This window comes from Anopheles nili, chromosome 3 (genome assembly GCF_943737925.1).
Source record: "Anopheles nili chromosome 3, idAnoNiliSN_F5_01, whole genome shotgun sequence".
NCBI classification, from domain to species: Eukaryota; Metazoa; Arthropoda; class Insecta; order Diptera; family Culicidae; genus Anopheles; species Anopheles nili.
In genome coordinates this window covers 70,411,899-70,437,651 of record NC_071292.1, presented here as the reverse complement: position 1 = coordinate 70,437,651, position 25,753 = coordinate 70,411,899, and the positions used below count along the sequence as shown (strand labels likewise).

Sequence of the window (25,753 nt, the reverse complement as noted above, 5' to 3'; positions counted from 1 at the left end):
CACACACACACACAAAGCCACCCACAAACATACGCACCCGTACGCACCATCATTCTTTTGTTGTGAAAACCATAATCCTTCACTCACCTGAAACGAGAGAAAAGAAAGAAAACCAGCTCAGTGATCATCGTCGATGTCAACTGCTTTAATCTACTGCCCGAGACGAAACTTGCGCCACTTCAAACGGTTTCGTTGCAGATCGGTTTTTCCGGTTGGTCCAATAATTCACCTGCACGTTAAACCCCTCGGTCTGCGGCGCATGTTACACTGCGACGACCGTCCTGTAATGCTGTCACGGGTCATGCCTTAGACATCGCGCGGGTGGCATACATTCAGGCGCCCAATACAACCGCCGGCCAAACAAGGCATCGTAAATAGGAATATTAAAGCACAAACGTGCACATTTTTATCGCGGTACATATTTTCCGCTCACGGCACAGCAAAAATGGTATGCTCGTCGCCTCCCAAGCCCGTGCCTGCCGTTGCAGTAAGTGGAATAACATGAGGATCCATACGGATGCCCGCGAGAGGCGGAATCCACCGGTACGGAGGTGCGCATCCTTTACACGATGTGTACCACATTAGAATAAAATATGATCGTCGAGTAGCGCGTCGCGCAAAGCTTGCCCGGTGCGGCGGTACAACCCTCGCGGGAGAATGAATTGCCAGCGAGCGGACCGAAACCGGGGGACCGATGGGGTGGGACATCGACCAACAAACGACCTGCCCGCGCCACCACCGACAACGACATTTGTTTCCGCACGGTCGGGTATTTTGGTCGGGTGCCATTTCCGGTGCGCGACACCTGCACACCTGTTCCAGCGCTCTGGATCCTGCTCGCGGCTCCGTGCGGTGTTTGCGTCCCAGCGGACGTTGGCGTGCGTCGCACCGCGCAGTAGAGCGATCTTTTTGAAGCAGGAATTCCTTGTCAGAGAAATGTCGCAAACGGCAAACGGTGGCACACGTGGCAGCGGTTCGTTGCAGGAAAGAAAGAAATGTCCCTACGCTCCTGTACTCCTACCATCGCTCGACTTCCTTCCCGCCAAGAAATGGCCCAATAACCGTGGTACCAGCGACGGCTGAAATGGAAATGTTTCACGGGACACACTCCTCCACCACCACCACACCACACACGTTCGTGTTTTTAATGATTTTCAACGTGTAAAGTGTGTTATTTGGGTGCTCAAATTTATATCCCCCGTTTCCGGGGATCCGACCGCATTAGCGACGAGGGAGAAGTGCCTGCGCCCGAAAGGTAGGCACACCGCTCGCCATCACTGCCCCATTATTCTTCTCGGCCGCCTCGGTGCCGTACCGTACCGTAAGCCCGAGTGCCAAGTGGCCCAGCAAACGGACGTCCGGTTCCATTGGTTGGCGTGCTTAGCGCCAATGTAGCGCCGGTGTGCTACCGGAAGCGAGGGCCGGCCTATCAGGCCCGCCACAGTGCCCTGAAATATGACACACCATCGCGCCGTTTCGGTGCGGGTGGAGTGCGGATTAGGCTTTCTTTAAAATTCATATTAAAACACCGTGAGGACACCGCGACACGAACAGCACCGTATTGCTCTATTAGGGCATGTTTGTTTTGCCCGATTTGTTGGGGTTTGGGGGCGGAAAAGAATTTAATCGTCGAGCTTGAGAGCCTATCGCTGCCATCTACATGCAGTAAAACTAGCGCCTTGCAACCGACCGTGGCCAACTAAAAGCAAACAATTTATCATCTCCAAACAAGGCACTTGCACACTAGCCCACAGGGTGGAAACGGCTAATCCAAACGTGTAACAAAGTACGCGACAATCTAATTGATAACCACCCACGATCGGTGGACTCACACGAATGGCTCCGCTCTCTTTGAACTCTCCAAAACACCCCGGCCGGTCAGCCATGGCTAGCTATCAAAAAAGCGTGCGGCTGAGTATCGAAATCGATTGGAATGGACGCCAACCGGAAGCGGAGAGTACAATCAACGTGCGAAAAGAAGATGTTTCTGCCAAACGCCATGCATGTAGTACATCTGACGCCAGGATGTACCGCCCACTGTTTGTGTGCCTTCATGTGTGATCATAATTTTTTCCGCCCCGTCACACCGCCCGGCCAACTGAGAGCGGAGGGATTTTTCATGTTTTGCTTTCCATGTTTGGTCAGCCAAGCCGCGCCATTGCCCTTTTTACCGCGGTCAGTCCGGCGTCGATGCTTCGGCTCACCGATATCCTGGCACTCGCACGCCCTGCGCTACTGATGCTGAACCAAGCGACGGACCGGGAAAGCAGGACGCAAACACTTGCGGTCCGCTCGGGTAGGAGGGAGCCATTCGGCCGGCCACCAAACCGCCTGAAAGTATGCAACCACCAAACGGGGCAGCGAAAGAGCGAGTAAAAAACCCAACCAAATCCAACGAGACGCCGTTCCAAAGCGTTTCCGTTTCACCTCCGGACCGGGCAGCGACCAGATGCCGGATGAGATGCTTCCGGAGCCGAACGGACCGAACCAAACGCCAGCCAAACGGGACCCAGGCCGCTTTTCGGGAGAAATTTTGCGCTTTTTCCTTTTTTCCCGAGAATCGCCTTTGCACCGCCAAAAATGGGTTTGCGTGTTGTGCCCGTGTGTAATGCTTGTCCCTTTTTGTTTTCCACGGTAACAAACGTTTCCAGTTGAACGTCATCATTTCCCTTGCTTCGGCCACATCCGCACCACCGCTCGGGTAGGTAGGTACCATTCTTTCCTGGCTCCAAACTGGACTCCAACCGGGTCGTGGCGACGCCGGCAGGCAACGAGTTAACTTGTTGGAAGTTTTCGGCCGGCCCTTTAGTTCGGGTTCGTTCAAGCGGAGACTTTCTACCCGTCCACCCCGTCCGTCCGTTTTTGGTCAGGTTTTTCAGCTCAGTGGTTGCGATCGCGCCCGGAATGAGCGAACTGTGTGTTCCGTTCCCTTTTTCACGCGGCCACCACCACTCCCGACGGAATCCTTTATTTCCCGTCCCGCACTCGTTATCACGGGGCGGACAGCCAACAACTCCCCGGCCCGGTGGTCGCGGTTATGTGTCCGTACACCCAACATCCCAATTCCGCCACCCGGACGCGTCCACCCGAGTTCAGGACGATTCATTTCCGTGAGCATCGCTGGGCTTCTGCCGGGGACAGGCGGCGATGGACGATGGACGAGACACAAAAAACCGAGGGACATGTTGTATTTTCCACAATAGCGAAAACAAAGTTCACCAAGTCCGGGAAATGTGCCCAACCGATAGCGAAAGAGAGAGAGAGAGAGAGAGAGAGAGAGAGCGCGAATGAGAGAAAAAGAGACACACAGACCGAACCCGAAACGGTCGAGCTTTGTTGTGGTCTTATTGAGCATACATTTTGATTAATGTGTTGGGCTGGAAATGGTTCGGTTTTTCACCGTGGGTATTGTTTTTTTTTTTGTTTCTCTTTTTCTGCGTGTCTCTTTCTCATCAGCCCCCGCCGAAAAACTCGCTGGCGGAATGAAAATGTCCGAGATGCCCGAACGCGCCCAGCTTCGAACCGCGTGGCTCGTTTACTGCCGGCTTTTGTTTCGGCCCTGCCGGTGCCAGAACCGTGGTTGGTGTGCCGGCTTTCCGGTTGCCTTCGTTTTGTGGCGTTTTCTTCTTTTCCACCATGCTGGAACGCGGCAGGGAAATGAAATTTTTATTCATCGTTTCGTGCCTTTTTGGTTGTTGCTCCGTTGGTCCTGCAGCAGAAAGTTGTTGTGCATTTAGCTCCTCAAACTTTTCCCGAGTCCGTCCCCTTTCCCAAGGGGTGGCATATCAACGGCCTTACCGGGAAGCCATTTTTCCTGTTACACTCTTATGAACCAATTTCCAAACAAAGGCACAACCAAATTGTAACATTGTGCAGCGTGACAACCGGGTGCTAGCTGGCGAAAGAGGGCCCTCGCTTGGGAGAACGGAAACGACGGTATGACAGATTGATTCACAAATGCTTCGTTTAGTTTCACTGCACGACGAATGAGTTCCTGCTGGTGGGCGATTTTCTTTAATGAAACAAGAACACGTTATCGCGTTTAATGCAGCAACTATTCCACCGTTTGGCTGGCGCGTGCGGTACAGTTTTTAGCAAAAGCCTTATCTTTTTTTTCCTTCGGTGTTGCGAATGCTTCCGAGTTGTTTTAATAAAACTGAAAAATGTAACGAACCCTATGCAAAAGGGGCCACACTAAGACATAAGATCATTAAGGGAAAATTACTTTCCTCCCTAATTTTCTAACGAGAGATACGACGCGTCCTTATGTAGCGATTTCTTCCCGGAATCACAACACCCCAAAGCAAACACCTACTCCCATTACCACCCGAGGCCTAAAAGGCTTTGAACTTTCGGAAACCCCTCGGGTCGGTGCGATAAGAGACGCAATCACGCACCCACACGCGTTCCCGTATGAATTCGTCGTCCCACGCCAAATGGCGGAAAGGACCAAGAAGACACTTGCGTATCGTTGCGCGCAGGAAATATGCCCATTGCTAAGCCGGAGCATTACAGCGCCTTCTCGGTGACACCCTTCGCAGGCCTGCCTTACGCAAATACGCATGACTTCTGACGCGCGCCGGGTCGTACCGGGGTGATGGGTCACTGGGCCTTTGCTTTGGGCCGGGCTCAAATTAACAAATGACTTTCCACTCATCCAATTAAAAACGTCAATACGGCGGGGCACTCGGTGTCTTCATAACGGAAACCTCGGGATCGACCCCCGATGTCCTGGAAGGATCTGGGCATCCTTCCACGGGTGACAGCAGCCGAAAAAGGGGTGACCCGCTCAAGAAAGTCAAACCGACCATGTGATATAACGAAGGGAAGTATGTCGCGACCGGTACCCGTCCGGAAAAGCGACCAGATAAACTACCTCCTCGGGATCCTTCGCCGTAGTCCGCCCGGTACCCGACGGCGACGGCACCTCGTCAACTATTCTCAATCAACGAATATTTTCCGGCTCGTAATTTCCACTGTCAAAGCCTATCGTTCGGGTGAATCTTTCCCCGCTCGGGCCGGCCCGTTAGATAAACCCCTTTTTCGGGCGTGTTCGCCTGGTCGCGAACGATACGGATGGTCCGCGCGAACGAGAAGCTTCCTGTTGATTGGCAGGCTAGGAGTGGAGAAGTTATTTGATTAAAAATTCCTTCCCACACTACCCGTGCGGATGTGTGTTTGTGTGTGTGTGTGCCAGTGAGAGAGTGTCGTGGCGTCATCGACGCCGAAATATGCCTCAATGGGGATGGGTGTTTATCCTCCTTCTCCTGAGTATCTCCATCCTTTTCGAGATATGGTAAAACTTCCACCCTCAGCATGGGTGGGTGATCTAGCAGCTAACCAAAACGGAAAAAGAACGAAAAAGAACACCCATTTCGCTACGGTGTTGTGCTTGCAAAATTCCAACAACGAACCGTGCCGCTGCGATATTTTAATCCTTGAAGAAATGCGTAACTCGAAACCCTGCGTATCGCGTTGCCTACTTCCAGGCGGACAGCGATGGATTTCAAGACTCTTTCCAGAAATGGGGTGGTGGATTCGTTTTCTTTAATAATTCGTCGAAACATGTATCTATTCCTGCGGCGGTTCCCAACGCGGGCTATGCTTCGTTGAAGGAGAAAAGGAAAAATGAACACGAACAACTCGTTCCCAGCGGCAGACACACGCAGTTGCGCTTGAGCGGAGCTCAGCACACCTTAACCTTTGCTCTTAATTAAATTTTACACCAACACTTACGGCAACACCCGGCCATCCTGCCAACCATCCTACCGTGGCCACACACCCTTCGACCTGTTGCCACGCGCTGTTAATTAGTGCCAAATTTAATTTCAATCGCTACCCGGGAACGCGTTGCGTGGGGCATATTAAATTTTTCAACCCGCGCTCTTCAGCAACACCGAATTCGCTGATTCGCGGTATGTATTTCTAGCCGGCCGTATGGTAGATCAAAAGTACCTACAACCGGCGTATCACACGGCCCCAGTTCCACCGTGAGCCCGCACAGGTTGAAAGTAATCAATTTTAGCGCTCCACAACCAACGTTGCACGGCGCTCATGCACGGAAAACCGAGAGACAGTCTTTTCCCATGACCACCCGGTGGTAGGAACAGTACGCCCTCTGCTAATGCTACGATGGCGACGGAAAAAGGCAGCCAGAATGAGCGAAAAAAAATCCACCATCCGCTTCCATTACTTTGAACCCTTTGCAGCCGTTCCGTGCGTCCATCCAGCGTGAAGATATAGGCCGCCCTCGATGGTGTAGCTCGTTCCATTTCCAATCTATTAGCAGATTGTTTTCCAATCCTTTCGCGCTCTCACTCCCATCCACACGTTCGATCTGCCCATCCCTCAGGCGACTGCCTCGGGGACGATGCGGTAAAGCCCGCGCAAGTGAGCCCTAAATCCTTGCTGCTCCTGCTCGTATGCCCCCACCGGACCGAACCGGGCCGTACCGAGTGAATTTAAATTATTAACACGAATAATAGATCAAAGGGATTCGCATCTTCCGGTTTATGACACCGGCACGGACCGGGGAACTGCGCGCAACATAAGGGGGCAAAAGCGCAATCCGAGCCGGTGAACTGTTGATTAGAATGGTCCGCCTCCGGAACGGGTTCTTTGATTCTCCACGAGGCCTCGGTGTTCGGGTGCCATTTTGTTCCTCGGTGCGTTTTAGGGTGATTGAAATTTGAGTTTAACGACACAACAACGGTGCAGGAGCAAAAAATTTCAAACACACCCACACACACACATACACACATTCTCAACCGGCGTCATGATACGGCCAAGCCTGTCTTGAATCCGTTCGATTTCTCCACTCGGGATCGCTTTCGCTAATGAGATTGAACCGGAGGTTGTCATCGAACCTGGACGGGCCTTCAGCAACCCGAAAAAAAACCAGGTAAGCAACACCGTGAGTAGGACGTGTCGAGCCGAATCAGGTGCGGAAAAAAAATCCTAACACGACACAAACAACAATCAAATAACGGCGACAACATGAAACGACACCCAATCCAATGGTGCACAGATTCCGTTCCACGTCTTGCGCCGGAAAATCACGGTGTCGATTTGGAGTGCAGTCACGCACGGCCAGTGTCCTTTTATCCCGGTTTTTTTGTGCCCTAAGTACTCTACCCTACAGCGTTCGCACTGCAGAGGGAACGCGTTCCTTCCGGCAGCTTCCGCCCCGCTTTAATCCTTCTAAAGTCTTTCGGGCACTTTCGGGCCGGCACCTGCCGCCGGAAAAGACCACCCAATTCACCGAGGGTGTTGCCTGGAAGGATAATTAAAAGGAATCTTTAATCAGCGTAAAACATGCAGGCACGTCGAGGCCGTGTTAATCAAACGAATCCCTGGGAGGGATTGGTTCGATTTCGCTCAAACGTTGCTTACCGACAGTCAGGGTGGACTGGCTTGGAGCGTTTTACGCGCACATAAGCAACTAATTGGAAATAATATCAATCAGGATGGTTGGACGAAGGTTCAGTTTTAATTTGATTTCGGTATGCTGGTAGTATCCACTGCTAGTCGCTCGGCCCGTTTATTTGGCTGTCATCAAAGATTGGTTGTATTTTACACGAAATTTGGGGAAAAATATCTTGGTCGGAAATGTATGTTTCCGTGTATCAGTTCTTTAAAGTTATTAACAAACGCGAGAACACACGCACATCAGACTGCTGCAAACAATCCACACCGCAGCAAGCGAATCCGCTTCGGCGCCTACAAGTATGCAATCACACTTCACTTATGGCCCATCGCATGGTCCTTTCCGAACGCCGATAAAAAGGACACCGCTCACGGTAAGCCACACAAGTGCGCCGTAAAAACTCACAAAAACTCAACCCAAAATGGCAATAAATTCGTCTTTGCGAGCCCATGCATGAGCAGTTGCGATAAAATTTTATGAATTTTTAATGATTCGCAAAACTAAAATCATCTTCTCCCCTTCCGAAGAGCGATCCGTGCCGTGGCTCGGTACTCGAGCGGCTGCGGAGCCTTCACCCACGACCCAGGTCCGCTGCCGGTCGACGGCTTAGTGTGAAAATGTTTTCTTACCCATCCTCTGGGGTACCGCCACCGGCCCAAGTCGTTGTCCAGGCGGAGTAAAACTTCTCCGATGCCGTACCGAAGGTCCGGAATGTTGCTCCGGGCAGGACTCGGGAGGTGAGCTGGGCTATCGGTGCCCACATGACGATTTGCAATGGCCGGCCCCACGCGGCACACGGAGGGGTATTAATCCTCATAAGAAGCTTAAATTATTCAACGGTTCCGAGGCGGTCCCGGAGAAGGCCGGTCGTGTTCGCTTCCATTCGCACCAGGGACCCTCGAGCGACAACGGCCGTCGACTGGGACGCCTGCGACCGTATAAGTGCCGGACCCGATAGTTGGGTGCCAACAGCGCAAAAAGAAAAAAAGATTAGAATTCCAGCAAACGATAAACACCATCCCTGCGTTTCGACGACACCCAAACTGGGGCCTGAGAGACACGGGCGCCCTTTGGATACGGATATCCTTCCCTTTTTTTTTTCTCCTTCGGTTCCCTTTTAGTACCTCAGCTGCGCCCCACCGCATTACGGTTATCAAAATGACGTAAAAATCCCCAGAAATTTAGCATGCAGAGTAGAACGCCCGGCAGCCGTCGAGCGATGGCGCTTGATTTACCGATTTTCCACTTGTTGGCTTACGCTACCGAGCCAAAAACAAGTACTTCCGGTCTTTTTAAAGCGAGCGAGCGTGATGTACATTTTCTCTCCATTCTGCTCCACGTTTCTTTTCGTACGTTTTCCATCGCTCTCTCTCTCTCTCTCTCTCTCTGTTACTCCCTTTCGTGCCCCTTTTGTTTCCACCCGTCCCGGCGAGTACGCATGGCCGAGAGATAGAGGAATTATGGTTACATCAGCGCCTTCGCCCACCTTTAAGAACCCACCAGACCTGCTGGCCGGAGTGAAGACGGGACGAAATCTCCCGACAACGACGACGACGATGGTGGTTGCGATCCTGGATTGTCCCATATCGGCCCGATTCAAGGCCCACCTCCCTCAGAAGGTGACGCAAGTGACGGGATTTATGGTTATGGTTATGGCCAACTGCTTTTTATCGCACGTTCTTTATCTTTGGGGAAAACCCTTTTTTCGTTCTCTCCACAACAACCCCAGTGTCCTGGCCACGCCGGTGGACCACGTTCTTGGCACCCCTTCCTTCCCAGCGTTCATATCGATTATTTTCGTCACCAAAAACGAAAAGGGTGGCTCGCTGCGCGCGGACTCTCGAGGTCCTGCCCAACCTGACCCAAGTTCCTTCTTGCGCAAGTTTCGCTGCTTCCGCCGGTGAACGCGGGTGTACCCGTGTGTGCGGCGAGGCTTTCACTGCAATCCCCCGGACAACGATTTCCTTCATCCGGTCCCAACATTGGAACGCAAAATCTAATGACGGAGGGGTTGGAACAATGCGCAGCCGGTGGGAAAAACAGGGAAACGAATCTTACCAAAGTCCGCCCATCAACCCGGAGCCAGCCGGGCCTTTGCGTTGGGCTATTTTTCTTTTTTTTTGCGACGAAAGTATCGACTGAAACGGGTTGACATTTCCGGAGCCCGGTTCTCGGTCCGGTCCGGTGGTTCCAGGACGCAACAGGGACGTGAGTGAAATAGATGATGGTCATGATTGTTTTCCCTTAACCCCACCCTTTCGGGAAGGGTGGAAGGATCTCCCATATTTATCATTCCTTCTTTCAATTGCTATACCGCTTGGCCGAAGGCAGGAAGCGAGGCCCACCACCTAACGGGCAGAAAATTTTGGGACGCTTCATTAAATTAGCTCCTTTATAAAACTGTCGCTAACGCCGCATTCACCGTAGACAAACGGATCCCCGCAGACGAAGGATATAATCGCTTCCAGCTGCGCTTCACCATTGTTGGGCAGTTGAGCTTGGTGTTTTTCTTCAAATTAATTCACCATAAATATTTCAACACCAAAACGCTCCACCGTGTACGGTTTTGTAAGCGCGTTGTTTAGCGTTTATTTGTCTGATCCCGTGTGCGGATATTTTTTTTTGTCGTTATTGTGCGAACCAATTCTCAACTGCTCGTTGCTAATTTCAGGCAAGCATATTAAATTGCGAGCGCCATCAAGGACGATCCCACACACACCCCCACACACACAAACGCACACGCACACCCATCCCATCAGGCGGCTCTTGATGGCCAATTTTTGCTCGGCTGTCCCACGGGGACGACGATATAAAATCGCACCGAAACCAAGCGGAACGACGTTCGCACATAGGACATAAAAAAGTAACACACAACGCAGCAGCCGTAGCTAGCAAAAAAAAAAGTAGTAGAGCGCGTCCCTTTTCGCGCTCGAGGGACAAAGTTCTACCTTTCCTCTCGATGACAACGGCCGGGATGTGTGTGTGTGGGAGAGAAAAAACAACAACAACAGCAAAAAAACGTCCAACCAGCCACCCACCGGCCACGGGCAAACCAAGCGAAACCCGAGGGCCGGGAGATTTACCGATTGTGGAATTATTTATAGCATAAATTATCTTGTCCGCCGGGCAGCGGGGTTTTTGGTACGCTCGTGCAGCGCGCCGTAGCGGATGCGGATCTGATTTTGTTAACGATGCCACTCCCGGTCGACCTGGACGCCGACCGGACGCCGGGAGAGCAAATGGAAATGAGCCGCGCGGTTCGCGTCCCGATTGGGCCGATCCACACGGAAGCGATTCTTTTCGGCATCGGTTCAGCCCGGGGTTCCGCTGAGTGAGGGATTTGTTGCGCTGACCGGCCTGGTGTCCCGCGTCCGAGCTCTATGGGGCAAGAAATAAATCATGAAGCCAAACGGGACCGAGCCCAACGGCTCGAGGGTCTAGAGGTCCCGGTCCGAAGGGCTAGCGCGTAGAAACGACAGCAATAATCATCGTAATAATGCATGAGCGACGGAGCTCCCCACGTTCGGGTGGACGAACGTGTGCTAACGAGTGGGCAGGACGACTCGGGGAAAAAAACACAGTCCAGGAGAGAAACCCGTCCTACTCACCAGCCCAAGCGACAAAACAGAGATCAGGATACGATTTTTTCCGCCATGCTGCAAAATGCTGCCGATAGGTCGGCTGTTTCCTGCGTGTGTGTGTGTGTGTGTGGGATTTCTTTTTTTGTTTTATTATTTTCCTTCGCTTGACCATTCATCCCCTTCGTAAATTTGTCCTTTCTCCACGCATGAAGGATCGCTTTATTGGTCCAGCAAACAGCGTCCCATCCACCCACGCGCGCACACACACACAAGGTCCTCCCCATTGTGGTGTGGCGATGTTGCGGCGGGTTCGAAAGGACGCCTCGTTGTACGTGAAAATTAAATTAAAATTAACTAAAGCAGACAAATTTTGCAACGCCGCAACACCAGTCCGACCCACCGGCTACCGGTAGCAACCGAAAAGCAGGTGGTGACCGGCAGGCAAACATTCAACCCCTACACATCGCTTCGAGGGGTGAAATCAATGAATGCTCTCCCACCGACGGAAGGATGCAAATTCCTGCAAAAACAAGGGTAACCTTTCGATACGCGGACATCGTGGCACCGGCCACCTCCGCGATATTCCGCAGGGTTGGCAATAAAAAATGCAAAATCCACCGCGACGGCCATCCACCCTTGATGCGGCCGCTGTTCGCGGCAGGTTTACTTTCACCTTCACCGGAACGGGAACACAAACCCGCACACAAACTGGCGTGGACGTGTGGAAAGGGCACCGTCCCGGATGCCGATCCGGCCGAGCGTAAATCGATTTAATAACGAGCGGAGAATGAATTCTGCATTTCTGGCCGCTTGGTCGTACGGGGCAGCGTTTTTCCAACGGGCTCGTAAATAATCCAACACACCAGCCAGCGTCACGATGCGACGTTCGTTCGACGTTCGGGGAGCGCTTATTTCTTTTTGTCCGCACGTGGATGCGCTTCCGGTGTGCGAGCGTCCACGCCGAAAGGATACAATTTGCGCTCCACGCGCGTTTCCCGATTTCGTCCGGACGGGAAAAGTGCCCAGCTCGAGCAGGAGGGCGAGTAATTATAAACAATCGCCAACGCCAACGGTGGCTCGCTGTTTGCCAGACGCGTGAGCCACAGCAGCGAATGTCGCGCGCGAAAACACTGATTGAAAGTGGCATTTGCATATCGCAACCGGGCTCCACCACGCGACTCGGCGTAATGAGAGAACCGGGAGAGCCCACATGCACATGTTCTATTAATATTTTATTGCCAATTGGATGGCAATAATTAGCGATCGAGATCCGCACGCCCCTCCGGTTGACGTGGTCGTCCCTGAAGGTGGAAATGCGTCGAGGCGGCTCCCTAGGCGAGGCCACAGGTAGCAGCTATCCTCGGTGATCGATTGGGAACGTTTCGTTAATTGATTTCGGGTCGAATGTAGGGGTTCACCAGGGCCTTTTGAATGCGAATTTACGCGCGCTATGATATGCGAAACACCGTGTTATTTGTTGCGAAGAAATGTTCTACAGTTGGGAAAACTCTAGAAACATAGCTAGTTTAACTGCAGTGGAATCTATTTTGAATTTTTGAAAACAAACTTACAAATAGCTCTGAAGGTCATTTCAAGGACTCCCGTAGTGCCCGTAGTTTTTAAGCATTTCCATCCCCCATTCATAATTCTTCAGCACCATAAATGGCTCCCATTCGAGCGCCCTAATCTGTTGCGCTCCACTTTCCGTGCTAGCAGCACAATTTCACCATCGTGCGCCATAACGCGGTGCTGCCTGAATCCTCCGAGGTTTCTTCGCGGCTCGACTGGAGGGTATTTTTAAACTCACAAACCCGCAGCGCCCGCTCGATATCGAATCGATTATGCAACAAGGGAATCCGGCAACCTGTGCAGCTTGTTGCAGGCCGCCGGCTGGCTGCGTTGTCAATTACTACGATTAAACAAACCCGGGGCCGAGCGATTGCAGCAGCCTACAGCGCCGAACACCGTGACGAGCGAACACAGCTTTCGTTCGCTTCCTGCCTCGAGCCACACCGCGACGGGTGCGTGCGAAGGATAAACGTCCGCGAGCACCGGAACGAGCTGGCGAACGTTAAAATCGATTTATTTGAGCCGATCGATTGGCAACAGCTCGCAGCCCTGGCTCTTCCGTTTCCCGGCCACGTACTGCAGATGGGAAATTTTTCCAGCCCTATAACCACACGGGGTGGGTTTTTTTTTCATCCTTATCCCTGCGATTTCCTCCTCGATTTGTGCCCATTTTTTTGTGCAGCTTTTGGTGCATGGTTTGTGTGTGAAATGAGTGTCATTACCCAGACGCACATTACGGTCATTAAATCAACTGCAGCAACGAAGCACCCAACTGTCGGTTCAGGGTGGTCGCGTTTTATTTCTCCCCAACACAAAGTCTTACAAAAGCGTCCGATGGAAAAGGAACCGAGCGCTCCATTGAAACAGCAAACAGCGCGCGCGAACGGTGGTCTGAAAACAACGGCACCAGAAAGCATAAATTCGTCGCGGGCATCCCGTTAATCCGTCATCTCCGTCGACACTTTACACTTCCCAGACCGACCAGCGCGGCACACAGCGGGAGCTAGCGGCAAACATAAGAATGCAGATTTTCCGACTTTCCGTTCGAGTGATTTTCCACACCGACCGAACGCCAATCGCAAAATCGCTGCATTATGGCCCTGCCGTTCTTTTCCTGGCTCTCTTTCTCTCTCTCTCTGTTTGTCTCGTCTTTTACCACCCTGTGCGCAAATGACTGCTGAACGTCAATCGGTGGAAAATCATTGGAAAATAGCGGTGGAAAGTGGAACATCGCGAGCGCTATAAATCGCATCAGCGAAGCGATCGCATCGGGGAAAACCCCAGACGCCCGGCATCGCGGCACGGAGGGTGTGCGCGCAAAAAGGGGTGTAAATTTATTTGGATTTTGGTTCGATTTGCATATTTTATGCATTGATAAGTGGAACAAGCAGCGCGGGCGAATGCGAATATGAAATTGATTTTTGCCCGCCGCGCTTCGAGTGCCTTCTTGCAGCATTCCATTGCGATGGATTCCATGGAACGATTCCGTTGTCATGCTGGGGGTTCCTATTTTTATTGATTTTTTTCCTCATACCATTTTTCATCAACATACTACGCACGGAATGCGCCCCACCAATATGGGGGGTGTTAATCGGCACCCGGGCGGAGTGTGGTTTAAATTTCTCAGTCGAATAACTTTCACTGCTATCGATTTCGTTTTCCCGGTGTCAGATAATTGATTTTTTTTTTGTATCCAAACATCGTTCTCCCCGGTTTCAGTCACCGACCCGACCTCGACGGACGTTCTCATTGTTGCGTGTAATTTATGATACGGAAATTGAGCACGTGGGACACACCAAATGAAAAGCTTCTCCTCGTGTGGAGTGTCATTTCCAGCGCGCCGGATAGTATGCAACAAACGTGCACCACACGAAAATGGGGTTTGACCGTTAAAAAGCAGTTGGGAAATTTAAGACAAAACAGAGTGCAAATAAACATCGAACGACGATAAAACTCCATTACGGCAGCCCTGATTGGCTGATCGGCTGGTCACTAGAGCCACTAGGGGTTATGGTTGGGGTCGATTTCTTTCCCAAACGCATTCCTTATCCATTAACAAATGTGGACCTTTTCGGCTGATTACGAATGGCCCGGAGAAGTCCGGCCGAATGTTTCTGCTCGCGCGCGCGTCCTGCTGTCACGTATGACTGCGGATGCACGTCGCACCATAATTTGCTGCCAATGGAGTTTCACCCAATGGATTTATTTTTCCATTTTCACATTTTCGCAGAGAAAGGTTTTTTTTCGTTTTGGTGTTTTTTGTTCCAAACGAGAAAAAAACACGACTTGGTTGGGTCCCACGTGAACGTTTGGGTATTAAATGGAAAGCCTCTCACCGGGACCAACCGAACAAGGATGCAAGGCAGAAATACGGGTACATTATTTTTCAGGAAATCAGAAAAAAACCTTATGCTTTTCCTCGTTCTTTTCCTTGTTCTTTTTCTTCTCGTTTATTCCCACCAACACCACCACGATCACGACCATCCACAGCACGGCGAAATCGCAGCAGCTAATGTGATCGCAGTTTGAGTAGTTTCAACAACAGCCACTACACAACAGCCGGCCACCAACAGCTTGCAATAGTCGGGTGAAGAAAACGAACGAGGACCCGTCCACGGTCAGCAGGGGCACCAGAATCGCCCAAACCATTTGGGAGACCTGTTATATGGGTCCCTTAATAGACATAAAGTCGCCAGAATGTATAACAAGATGACGCAAACATAATTGGATATTTGATACCGTCCCATCAGCCGCCCGCTATCCGCACATTCGCTCTCTTTCACTCACTCTCTCGCTCTCTCTCTCTCTCGAAGCTCGAAGCTCGAAGCTTGGTCAGTTTGAATGACCCCATCGAAACGTCTTCACCGGCAGAGAAGGAGAGAACGTGCCACCACCACGGAACACGGGCGAAGATGGACTCCTGAGCTTCCTGAGCTCAGCAACGGCAGCAAGGGCAGCATCACATTCAATTCGCATTCCGACGGTATGGCGTTGGGCAGGGAAACGAACCGACCGGGCGCAGTTTCCGTTCCTGCGCTTAATGCTCCTCGGTAGCCATTAGCAGCAACGGCCGGAATAACAATAAAACCAGCCAGCGTCCGGCTCGGTTCCCGAATGAACTGAACCTTTCACTTCATTTGACTCGCTCCATCGCCCGGGCGGGATCCCAGGCCTCGGCCTGCTGCCGATTGCGAATTTCCAATTTTCCATAAAAGAAAACTCGCCCACTCCACCCCGGTGTCGTGCTCTTATCCCACGTCCCCGTTGGGGGAAGGCGAGACGTTTCGTTGGGGAATTCCTTGCCACTTCCTTTTCCAAAAAAAAAAAATGCCTTCGGCTGGAGGCGAGGCGAGGCGAAAAACATCGCGTCGGAGGTGAGAGTTTTTCCGGCAAGCGACTCGGGCAGCAAGGAGCAAGCAAAAACAACAACACCAGCCAAGTGGCGGGATCCTGAACCCGAATCCCGGCGGGGGATGCTTTTAAATTCTGCTGCTTTATTTCCGTTTTATTGCCGCACGGTCACGGCAAACCTTCGCAACACCTCGCACGCTGCGTAAGACCAGCCTTTCCTCCCACGGGATAAATGAGCCCCAAGAATCGCTTGTCCCTCTTTCGCTCTAATTCTCGCTCAGTTCTTCGTCCTTTTCACAGCGCTACAAATGTTTGTTTGTGACCAGCCGCCACCGGGAGTGCGTGCTAATGAAAATGAGCTGCCACAACGGTCTGGACCCGTGGTCCTGCGACGGAAACTTCCCGTGGGATTGAAGCTACGGTACTAACAACAGCAACAGCAACAACAAAACAAGCATTTCCAAGACCCAGAGCGCTGGCAGTTTGATACGATTTTTCTCCCTTTGGCTTTCTTCTCCCCTTTACGGAGCATTTTGGCCATTCGCTGACCGTTTGGGTAATGGGGAAAATGGCACATGGCTTTGATTTTGATTATGTTTACGCTCGGAAATGCCGCACGGCTCCCTCTTCGAACTGTTTTTGGGAGGTTGGGCTTCGTTTTTCTTTACGATGGCCCCCCGGACGCAGCGAACGAGCAACGGCAAAAGTGCGAAATTTGATACTGCGATCCGTGGTCCTCCCACTTCTCGAGGGTTGATGGGAAATTTTCGATCAAACAAAAAACCGAGCACGAGACGTGGACGGGTTACAAAATGCACGCAGCACACATTCCGTGGAAGCGAACGAAGAAAAAAACCACCTCACGGTCTGAAGCTTTTAGAAAAATTCCAAAGAAGAGCCATGTTTGCGAGAGCACCAATATCGTCGCTCAAACATCAACCTCCTGCAGAAAGAATCGCACTTCAGCGTACCAACCCCGTGACCGACCTCTGGTTAACCACTGTTCAAAACCAAACATTTGTAATCCCTTCAGTCGCGGCGTAAGGACACTAGCCACGGGCACAGATAGCGTGTGTTGTTTTTTGGTTCCGTTCGTCCCAGCATGAAAGCAGCATTTCACCCCAGCTCACGCAAAACGAACGCTATCGGTGAACAAAACGGCGCATTAGCATTGTAATGCGTATCACTTGAACCATCAGCAGAAGATTACATAAAGTTGGAATTATGTTAGAACCGCGTGCAGGCGCCACCGTGGCGGTGAAGCTAATGGTTCAGCCGCACGTTCCACTTGCTGCTTGCTTGCTTTTGGGGAGACTTTCCTAAAAAAAGCCACCCAGCCGAAAGGCCACCCATTGCCATTCGCGGCACGTGCACCTGCAGTGGCCGGCGTGCCTTCCCTCTTGGCTAATCCCAATTAAACCGAGCTTCCCAAACCCAGTGCACGCACGCACTTAAGCGAACCACCACCAACGGAAAAGTGAAAGCTACTCACCATTGTAGAGGATAGTTGATTCGCGTGTTGCTGCTTCCGGCGAGTGAGGCGGTGGACTTGGTGCCGTTGCACCCGCGGTCGGTGAGGATGGACCCCAACAGGTGGCCACCGTACTGCCGGTGGATTTGCTGCTGGCCGCTGTGGCCGTAGCCGCGGCCGGTGAATCTCCCACGACGTCAATTTCTTCGTCCTCCTCAACGATCTCGCTGGCTCCCGTCAGCGGTACCGCGGGTTGACTACATTCAGGCGCATTCGTCGAACCACTCGCAGAAGTGGCCTCACTGACACTTTCGGTACTGCTGCTTCGCTCCGTCGAGGTGGCGGTGACCGTATGTGAGCTGCTAGTACTCGTGGTACTGCTGCTGCTGCTGCTGCCAGTTGGGGAGGGCGTCGTGTCGAGGTTATGGTCCTCCACCGGTTGTTCTTCTGCTCGATCCGGCCATGGGTAGGCCTTCCATTTCTTTGCCATCAAACAGCGCGGCATTTTGACGGACGGTGAGGAGTGAAACGGTGCGATTCCAAGATGTTACGTTGGCCCGCGCAGCAGGAACGATACTTAATGTACTCCAGCAGGGTAGGGATTAGTTGGGTTCAGGTACTTCTATAAATACTGCTTTAAGCGCACAAGTGCATCGATTGCTGATCAGTGGCGTCCGTCCATTGGGGCTTCCGATCTGGTTCCAAATCTTTATCTTACGACGAGCAAGGCGTAAATCAATACTACCGGTTGCATTCGCGTTCGCAGAAGCTGCCACACCGCTCCTAGGGAGGAGAGCTGATTCGAAGACAAGCCTCACGTCAGTAATCCTTAGCAACTGCTCCCGCAATTGTTGGCTTCTGTTGATTTTTCCGCTTCCTCCTTCGTTAAGGGAGAGCGCGCGCTTCCGAAGGTGGAAACCCGTCCGGGTAGGTGAAATCGGCGCCCCTAAGGGTACAGCTTCCGGGTTTTATATCCGAACGCGACGCGGTACGTGCCGGGGGCGGCGCAAGGGAACCACAGGAGAATTCCGACCGCGAGTCCTCTCCCGAAGCCCCGGAAGGAATGGAATAAATTTTACGCCGGAACGTGACGCAGATACCAAAGCACTTTGAACTGGAGCGCCGCAGAAGAATTGGCTGGAATTGTTCGGCAGCGTCGCAGGAGATCGAGCACGTGCACTGCGGATGAGCATGAGGAATTGCAGTCCTTGTGGCGCGTATTTTCCCTCCCTACAGTACCCGGGAATGGAGGTCGTTTCCGCACACACTGCCGACTACGGTTAGAAGTGTTTAGAGCCCGCAGCGGAGCTCACACGAAGACAGTTCACAAGCACCCGCACGGAATGGCCGGAGGAAATTTTAGCGCAGAGCAAGAAAAAAATAGGATCTTGCACCTGTTCCGCCAGTTCCGGGGAGCGACACGAATTTCACACACCTTGATACGCGCACACTCCGTTTAGATAGTAGTAACCGTATCCGTAGCAGTTAGTCCATCAGTGAAGCCATCGTTCCACCGTAACAGGGACACGTGGAAGGACGTTTTCTAGAGACCCAAAAACAACGACAAGGACAACCGAAGAGACACACGGTAAAAGAACCCATTCTTCTTCACCCGAGCACCGGCAGGGGCAGCAGCACCAGGCCGCCTTTATCCGAGTGGCTCATGCCGGACCGGCCGGATGACGTGTTTGTTTGCATCGAAGTAGGCCTCGCAATCGATCGAACTGCGAACCCTTCGATGAGTGACTCCTTCCAGGCAACCGGTGTTGACAGGTGAGGCGGTTGCTATTGCTATTCACGACGTTATTGCTTCTTTGTTGCTCCGATCCCTGAACCGGATCGCGGTATGGCGTGATGCTGGGCCAATGTTTACGTTTGCTTCTTCTTAATCCGTTTGACCGACAGTCTCCATCAAGACGGGATGGATCGGTTCTGGTTGCTCGCGAAGAGTAGTCCCGCGTTCCGGACCACACCGGGACGTATTCAGATAGAGTGTTAGACGAGTCGAAACTTTGCTTGCGACAGACAGATGCACAGATAAGCGGACAGCTTCTACAGAGTTCGTCGAAATCGGTCGTCGTTGAGCGGAAATCGAGTAACAGGCTCGAGCAGAGGAGTAGGACAGTACAGTTCAAGTAATGTTTGTTTTTGTTTTGTTTAGTTAACCGCCAACTTGTTACATCGCAACGGTACAGATGAGGAGCGGCCAAGAGGATTGCCAGACTTGTCCCCCGGGAAAGACGGAAAGTTCTGGGGAACGACAAGTGCGAGTAGACGACCGACGGAAAGGCGAACGTTATCCTTTGAGGGCGCCTAGCTCATGGCTATGGCGCGTTGTTTGGGCGGTGGACACGAGCCCTGCGAGCGAGGGCACGCTCCAGGAAGCTTTCGGTTTCGCAAACCACCGATGCTGTGACACAACATCGAATCTTCTTCTTCGCTTCTACTTCTTTGTGGCGCACTGTCACAGGACGCACGCGATGACGCAAAGGCGCAGCGGGCACGCACTAATTCCCAAAACCGCGGAAGGTTGAAACACACACGCGCGCACACATGCACACAAGAACTACGGGCACCGGACACCGAAATTTGCACTCAAAATCGCAACCGAAACCACCGGCGAATGGGAGCAGAACAGAAAGGACACCGAACGCGAACGTTTGCACAGTTAATAATGCTCATCGCCCGGAGCTCGATCAAAGGATGTGCTTGGGCTGCACCACCGTCACCACTGGAGACCGCACGCTGGACCACAACCCGGCACCGGAAACGAAAACGGAACCACGGGCTAGTAGGGCCTGCATTCCCCCTGTCACTGTTGTTGTTGCTGTTGTTCGCCAACCGTCGGCAATACGCGGATCGACGGGGTTACGCAATTCACCGCGGTTCTTGCTCCAGTGGCCCACGCAAAACACACAAAACACACTGCACTGAGCCTAACAGGTGACAGATGAAAGCGGACAGATGACACTAGCGAACGAAAACAAACCGGCTGCAAAGTTCTGCACACACAATCCCGCACGCAGATGACAGATGACAGATGGGCCCGTAAGAAACAGGGGGGCTAGCAAAGTGTCCACCGAGAGGGTGTTAGTATATAGTACACAAACGGAAAAAAAGAAGAGTTGATACAATAGTGGATACGAGAGAGAAAAAAGTATCGGCACGACAACCGCACTGCACAAACCGTCGAAGGCGTTTGAATCCTGGCCGGCGCCGTGCGGTTGCATTTATGAAACCGAACATTCCCGGTCCGACCCGAACGGCGAGTCCTTGCTGTTCGGGTGTCCGATCGGCTCCGGTTCGAAGGGCGCGCGCGTGCGTCTGTGTGCGTGCCGGAGCCACCGGAAGGTTCGTGCTCGCAAACAAGTTGCAGTCACCACCGGATTGCATGCAAGTCGCACGGCCAGGATATCGGCCGTACCGTTCCGGCAGCAACACGTTGGTTTGCGCTACCAACACCAGCTCGCGCATGGGCTTAGAACGCAACAATTGACACAACAGCAGCAGCAGTAGCAGCACCAACAACAGCAACAGCGAGAGGATATTTCCCGAATGTTCGGTGGTAGGGTTGGATTTTAGGTTCGGCTCCTTCGGTTCGGGATTCGGTCCGATCGGTTTCCCCTCCGGGCTAAACACGCACCAAGGGACAGAACTCCCGGTGCTGGTCACCCTATGCTACGTGTAGTTTATGCTTCGTTGGTTTCTTTCATTTCCTCCTGCTGCCGGCACTGCTTGGATCTTTGGCGCCATCTCATTCGCTCCACCATGCTTCGGCCACTTCTTCCGGCTGACGTGTGCCACGTACTCGTGCTCCTTTGTTGATATCTTATTTCAGCCCTCACGTGTCCTTTTCTTCTCAACTCACTCCTGTCTGTTGGTCTTGCATCTGCTTCTCACTTTCTCACTCTCTTTCTATCATTCTAGCTCTCTTGCATGAATCACAGCCTGCTCAGCCGGTTTGCCACCAAATGTTCGTGAACCAAAGCCCCAACGTGAGATGACGTCACTTTCACCGCTCATCCCACAATTCTCACCAGGCAGCCCACGTCATGCTCATGCTATCCTGGCTGTTCTAGGCTGTTGCACAATATAATTTCACGGGGAAAGAAAAAGGATAAATAAATCCAAACCAGTGGCACGAGTTTAGTGTTTTCTTCCCGTCGAAGTGGAAATATTTCTCGCATTTAGAACTAAATTAACTTATGTTTGACACACTGTAAATCTTGTAAACTGTTGCAATACTAATGAAGTTTGAATTAATTTTTGAATATTAAATTTATTCACCCTTTGTAAAACTAAAAAATCAACCCACCATCGCAAGCTTACGTCATTCATAGCATGTTCACATAAATTTTCCATATCTACTAACACAGGCTACGATCGTGCCTAAACTGCAACACAGTGCATCTCAACAACCCCTCCTATGCAACTGTCATTGCATAACGAGCATTCGAAATTACTTTCTCACGTCCGTCTACATACCTTATCGGAGTGGCCATATGTTACGAGTCATCAGCTAAAATGTCGTTATGCAAAACTCCTTTCTTTGCAGAAACCCAATTCATACAGCCACTACTTTATTCGCTGAGCCTCCGCGGCTAACAAAGTGAAACAAAAACTGGCTAACAAACCGCTTACAGCTAAGGTTACATTCTTACAACTAATGACTGAGGAACAGTTTGTTGCGGGCAACTCTCTTGCAACACGTTCGGTGGAAGTTAGTGATCTTCTGCTAGCAGCGGTTCCGACGGGGCGATTAATTGTACCATGGCATCTATCATCCCAGTCATCGCGCTCTTCATGTTCAGCAGCAATGTGTTCATCGATGAGGACTCCGGTTTTGTGGCTGTACTGTCACCAGTCTTCTCGTTCAGCTCTTCCTCGGGTACGGAGTTCACAACGTTCGTTTGTTCCGACTCTACGGGCTGGACCGATTGATCTTGAGTCTCACTATGGGCTTCCTCCTGTTGCTCAACTACATCGTTGGCCGTTTCTTCCTCAGCTTGTTCGACCGGCTCTACTACTCTCTCGGATGCTGGCTCAACAGCTTCATTCGGAGTATTTGCAGGAGCTTCGGCTTCCGGGTTGACGGGTTGATACACCTCCGAGACCTCTGCTGCTGGTGCTACCAACTCCGCTTCTGCAGGTTTTGGGTTGGTCTCCACATTTTGAGCGACCTGAGGATGATCTGGTTTCGCCATACGAACGCGCCTTGGAGAAGCCGTCACCACTGTTAGTGCCACCGCCAGGATCAACATGGATGCCAAGATCTTCCCCATATTGCTCTGAAGGATCGTCTCGTAATGTGCACGATCGCCTGATTCACGTTGATCTAAGTTTTCTTCTGCTGGTAACTTGACACCGACGATTCACACCGCGCTTTCGTATGCTCTTCGATGGTCGATACCGTGAAATGCAAGACGGCGTTCTAAGAGGTGAGCGTTTTATACGACCCGGGGCTATTCTTACGGCTCAAAGCTCAGCTACCAACACAGGAACACAACGGCCGTCGGAGTTGCCGACAAGCGGCTTATCACCCGGCAAGACCCCGACGCAAAAACATTCCACACGGGACGTGCCCATCGCCACAAATAAGCCGTGCTCTCCGTTAGCGGCCTTTGTTGAGAACCTCACGTGTTCTCGAGGCGGTAACTGCACGGAATGTGTTGTCCACTAGTCTAATAAAGTCCGCCGTCGACCTCCACCGCATCTTAGCTGCTCACCCAGAGCGCCATCCAGCATCGACAGGACCCGGAAGCTGGAGATCGAAGGTCATCGGTTGCATAATGTGCTCCCGCACACGTGGCCACATGGGAAGCACACCGACGAGCTTTCTCGGCTCATGACTCCTTTCCCACTTTCGAGTGGTGTGACCACGTGCTACAAGTTGCACACATTGCAGTAATGGGGAATGTTTACCAACTACGGCCGCGCTTGTACCGTATTGTTTTGTTTGTTTTCGCGCCGTCGAGTTGGTCAGCGCGTTTATGTTTGCGTTCATCGTGAGTGTGTTTTTTGTTGTTCTTGTGCCGCGTACCGAAACGCGGGAGGGCCACCAAAAGAACTGGCCCAGCTTGAAAAAACATCCAGCTAAATGCCATTTGTTGCACTGGTGCATACGAAGTAATATGGTACCGAAGCATTGCAAAAGTATGTTGTTAGAAATGTGCAGTTATTTTATTACAAAAAGGATCATCTTTATTATTTGGGAATTGCATAATTATTTCTGATTCTTTTAATCCTACTGAATACCCCCGTATCTTCTCAAAAAGTAGTGAAAAGTGTGATTAAATTTTGCTTACACATCAACATGAAATGTAAACCAGAATAACCTTTAACAGCTTCGATCGAATATGCTGCTTTATTTATTCAAATTTCAACTGGGCAGTTCCACGTAACGAGCCTTTGATCAAATAACCACACTTTGTTGAAAATCTTGTGCCAATATCTATCGGTTTTTGCCACCGTTTCGTTCCAGTTTTAAGACACATTCAGTATCATTGTCACAATCAGCACTAACACCGAGGAAAACCCGCGGATAGTCGCACTGGACACTTCCGGTACCACCGTGGTCGTTTCATCATCCGACCGACGCACCCGTTTCGGGACCGTGGGTCTCAGCTCTTCCGGAACACAGCCAGACCCTTCCGGCTGGTCATAATCGCACCGGCACGATTCTTGGTCCCAGTACAATCGCTTCGGACAGCTCAGCTCGACCGGCATCGTCGACACGCATGCGTAGAACTTGTGACAATCACTGTGCGCCATAAAGATCACCTCCTCGATCGGATTCGCGGTCACCGGGCAGCGATTCAGCTGTGGCGGACATTTAGTGACGAGTGTCGGATACACCGGTGCCAACGGTTCCACGTGGGCGCATTTTGGAACCTCCGGAACGACACAGGTCTCTTCCAGGACGTCCCACTCGGAGCCGCGAGGACAATGCTGCTCGATCGGACGTTCGCCGACGCACGTCAGATACCGGTTGCAGTCGGTTGGATGCGGAAGATGCAGCTTACCTCCTAGACAGGGCGACACATCATTCGCAAACCCAGACACGAGATTCACCAGCAGACAGACGGCCACAACTAGTCGGGACGGAAAAACAAACGTCACTTCCGGTTCAGTGGGACATCCCGGACACGCAGCTTACCGATCACCATTTCGCCAATCCGGTCTGTTCGATGTGCACTGGGGAACTTCAGATTGCGAAACTGACAAACCTTTTCTCATCGTCACCCACGACGCGTGGTATCTACTTTTATAGCCATCCCCTTGGCGTGAGGGTTGTTAAGTAAACACCCCGCGCGATGCAGTTAAGTGGCCTAAGCGTGTATCGATGTCGCCCAGTATTGCCGCACGCAATTTGCTCAGTAATGTTTGCGGTGATGTCTCTTAACGGCACCGACGACACCCAACGTGGAGAACACATTTTTATTAGTGCAGTTGATAGCGCTATCTGCATAACCGGTTGTGGAATAAAAATGAAGGTCATCTATTGGGGGTTTGAGATCGAAAAGCATTCAAACATTCCGCTAAAAAACCTAACCTTGCTTGTTTTTTTTCATTCAATGCGTACATTATCTTGCAAGTCGAAATGTCAAACAAATTTAAATTCTGATGCCTTCTCTACTAACTACTACGGACGTGTATTGATAAGTATGACATTGACAGCCACGAGAAGTAAATGCGCCAATAAGCTGTCACTCGATGGAACGTGTTCAAATTTGCTCAAATAGGGAAACTCTAATTTACAACATCTTGTCGACTCTTATCAGGGCCCATGTTCAATCAGCGCCCAGTTCTGTTAAATACGAGTTACTTCGGTTGAAATGCGAATGAGTTCGACAGTGTTGCGAACAAACAATCGAAGCACCCGTTCGAAATTAAACAACAATAGCCCTTCGAGCATCAACAGGGAAATTACCGACCGGGAGTGTCAATTGAATGGTGCTACGTATGCAAAAATATTCATGCATCGCGTTGCAGTTTAAACCCTATTTGTATCCACCTGTACGCACTCCGCACGGGAACAGGAGGCGCTTGCCTGTCTGCCTTCGAGCGGGTTTCTAACCCACCAAAAACCACCGTCCTCCATCTGATCTGCATGCCCGCCACCGGGAGAGCCCATTTTCAAATTTACCACTTTGACGACGGGCGGGTTCCCGGTTTTCCCCCGGCACGGCAGGACGTCCTGGTATCGGGATTTGATCCCGCCGTATCCCTACCGAACCTTTAACCTCGTTTGCTGCCCTTTTTAAAATACACCGTACGCCAGATTAAATTACGCATTCAAACGCAATTGGATACATTTACATAAATTTGCAACGTCAACCCCTCGCGGGACAGGAC

At 51.6% G+C, this 25,753-nt stretch overlaps 2 protein-coding genes across 2 annotated transcripts in view; both read right to left on the bottom strand.

The window, feature by feature from the left end:
- LOC128722512 (fez family zinc finger protein erm-like) overlaps positions 1-17,903 on the bottom strand; it is a 55,855-nt gene extending 37,952 nt beyond the window's left edge. The window contains exon 1 of the mRNA XM_053816181.1: positions 17,420-17,903. Within this exon, the coding sequence (XP_053672156.1) occupies positions 17,420-17,903 (484 nt within the window). The remainder of the gene's footprint in view (positions 1-17,419) is intronic.
- A 5,673-nt stretch (positions 17,904-23,576) lies between these two features.
- On the bottom strand, positions 23,577-24,624 carry LOC128723707 (peritrophin-1-like). Its single transcript, XM_053817472.1, has 2 exons — positions 24,555-24,624; positions 23,577-24,489 (listed from the first exon to the last, which is right to left on the bottom strand). Exons 1-2 carry the CDS (start codon positions 24,562-24,564, stop codon positions 23,882-23,884), a joined length of 618 nt encoding a protein of 205 aa, XP_053673447.1. The 5' UTR covers positions 24,565-24,624; the 3' UTR covers positions 23,577-23,881.
- Positions 24,625-25,753: the final 1,129 nt, after the last annotated feature.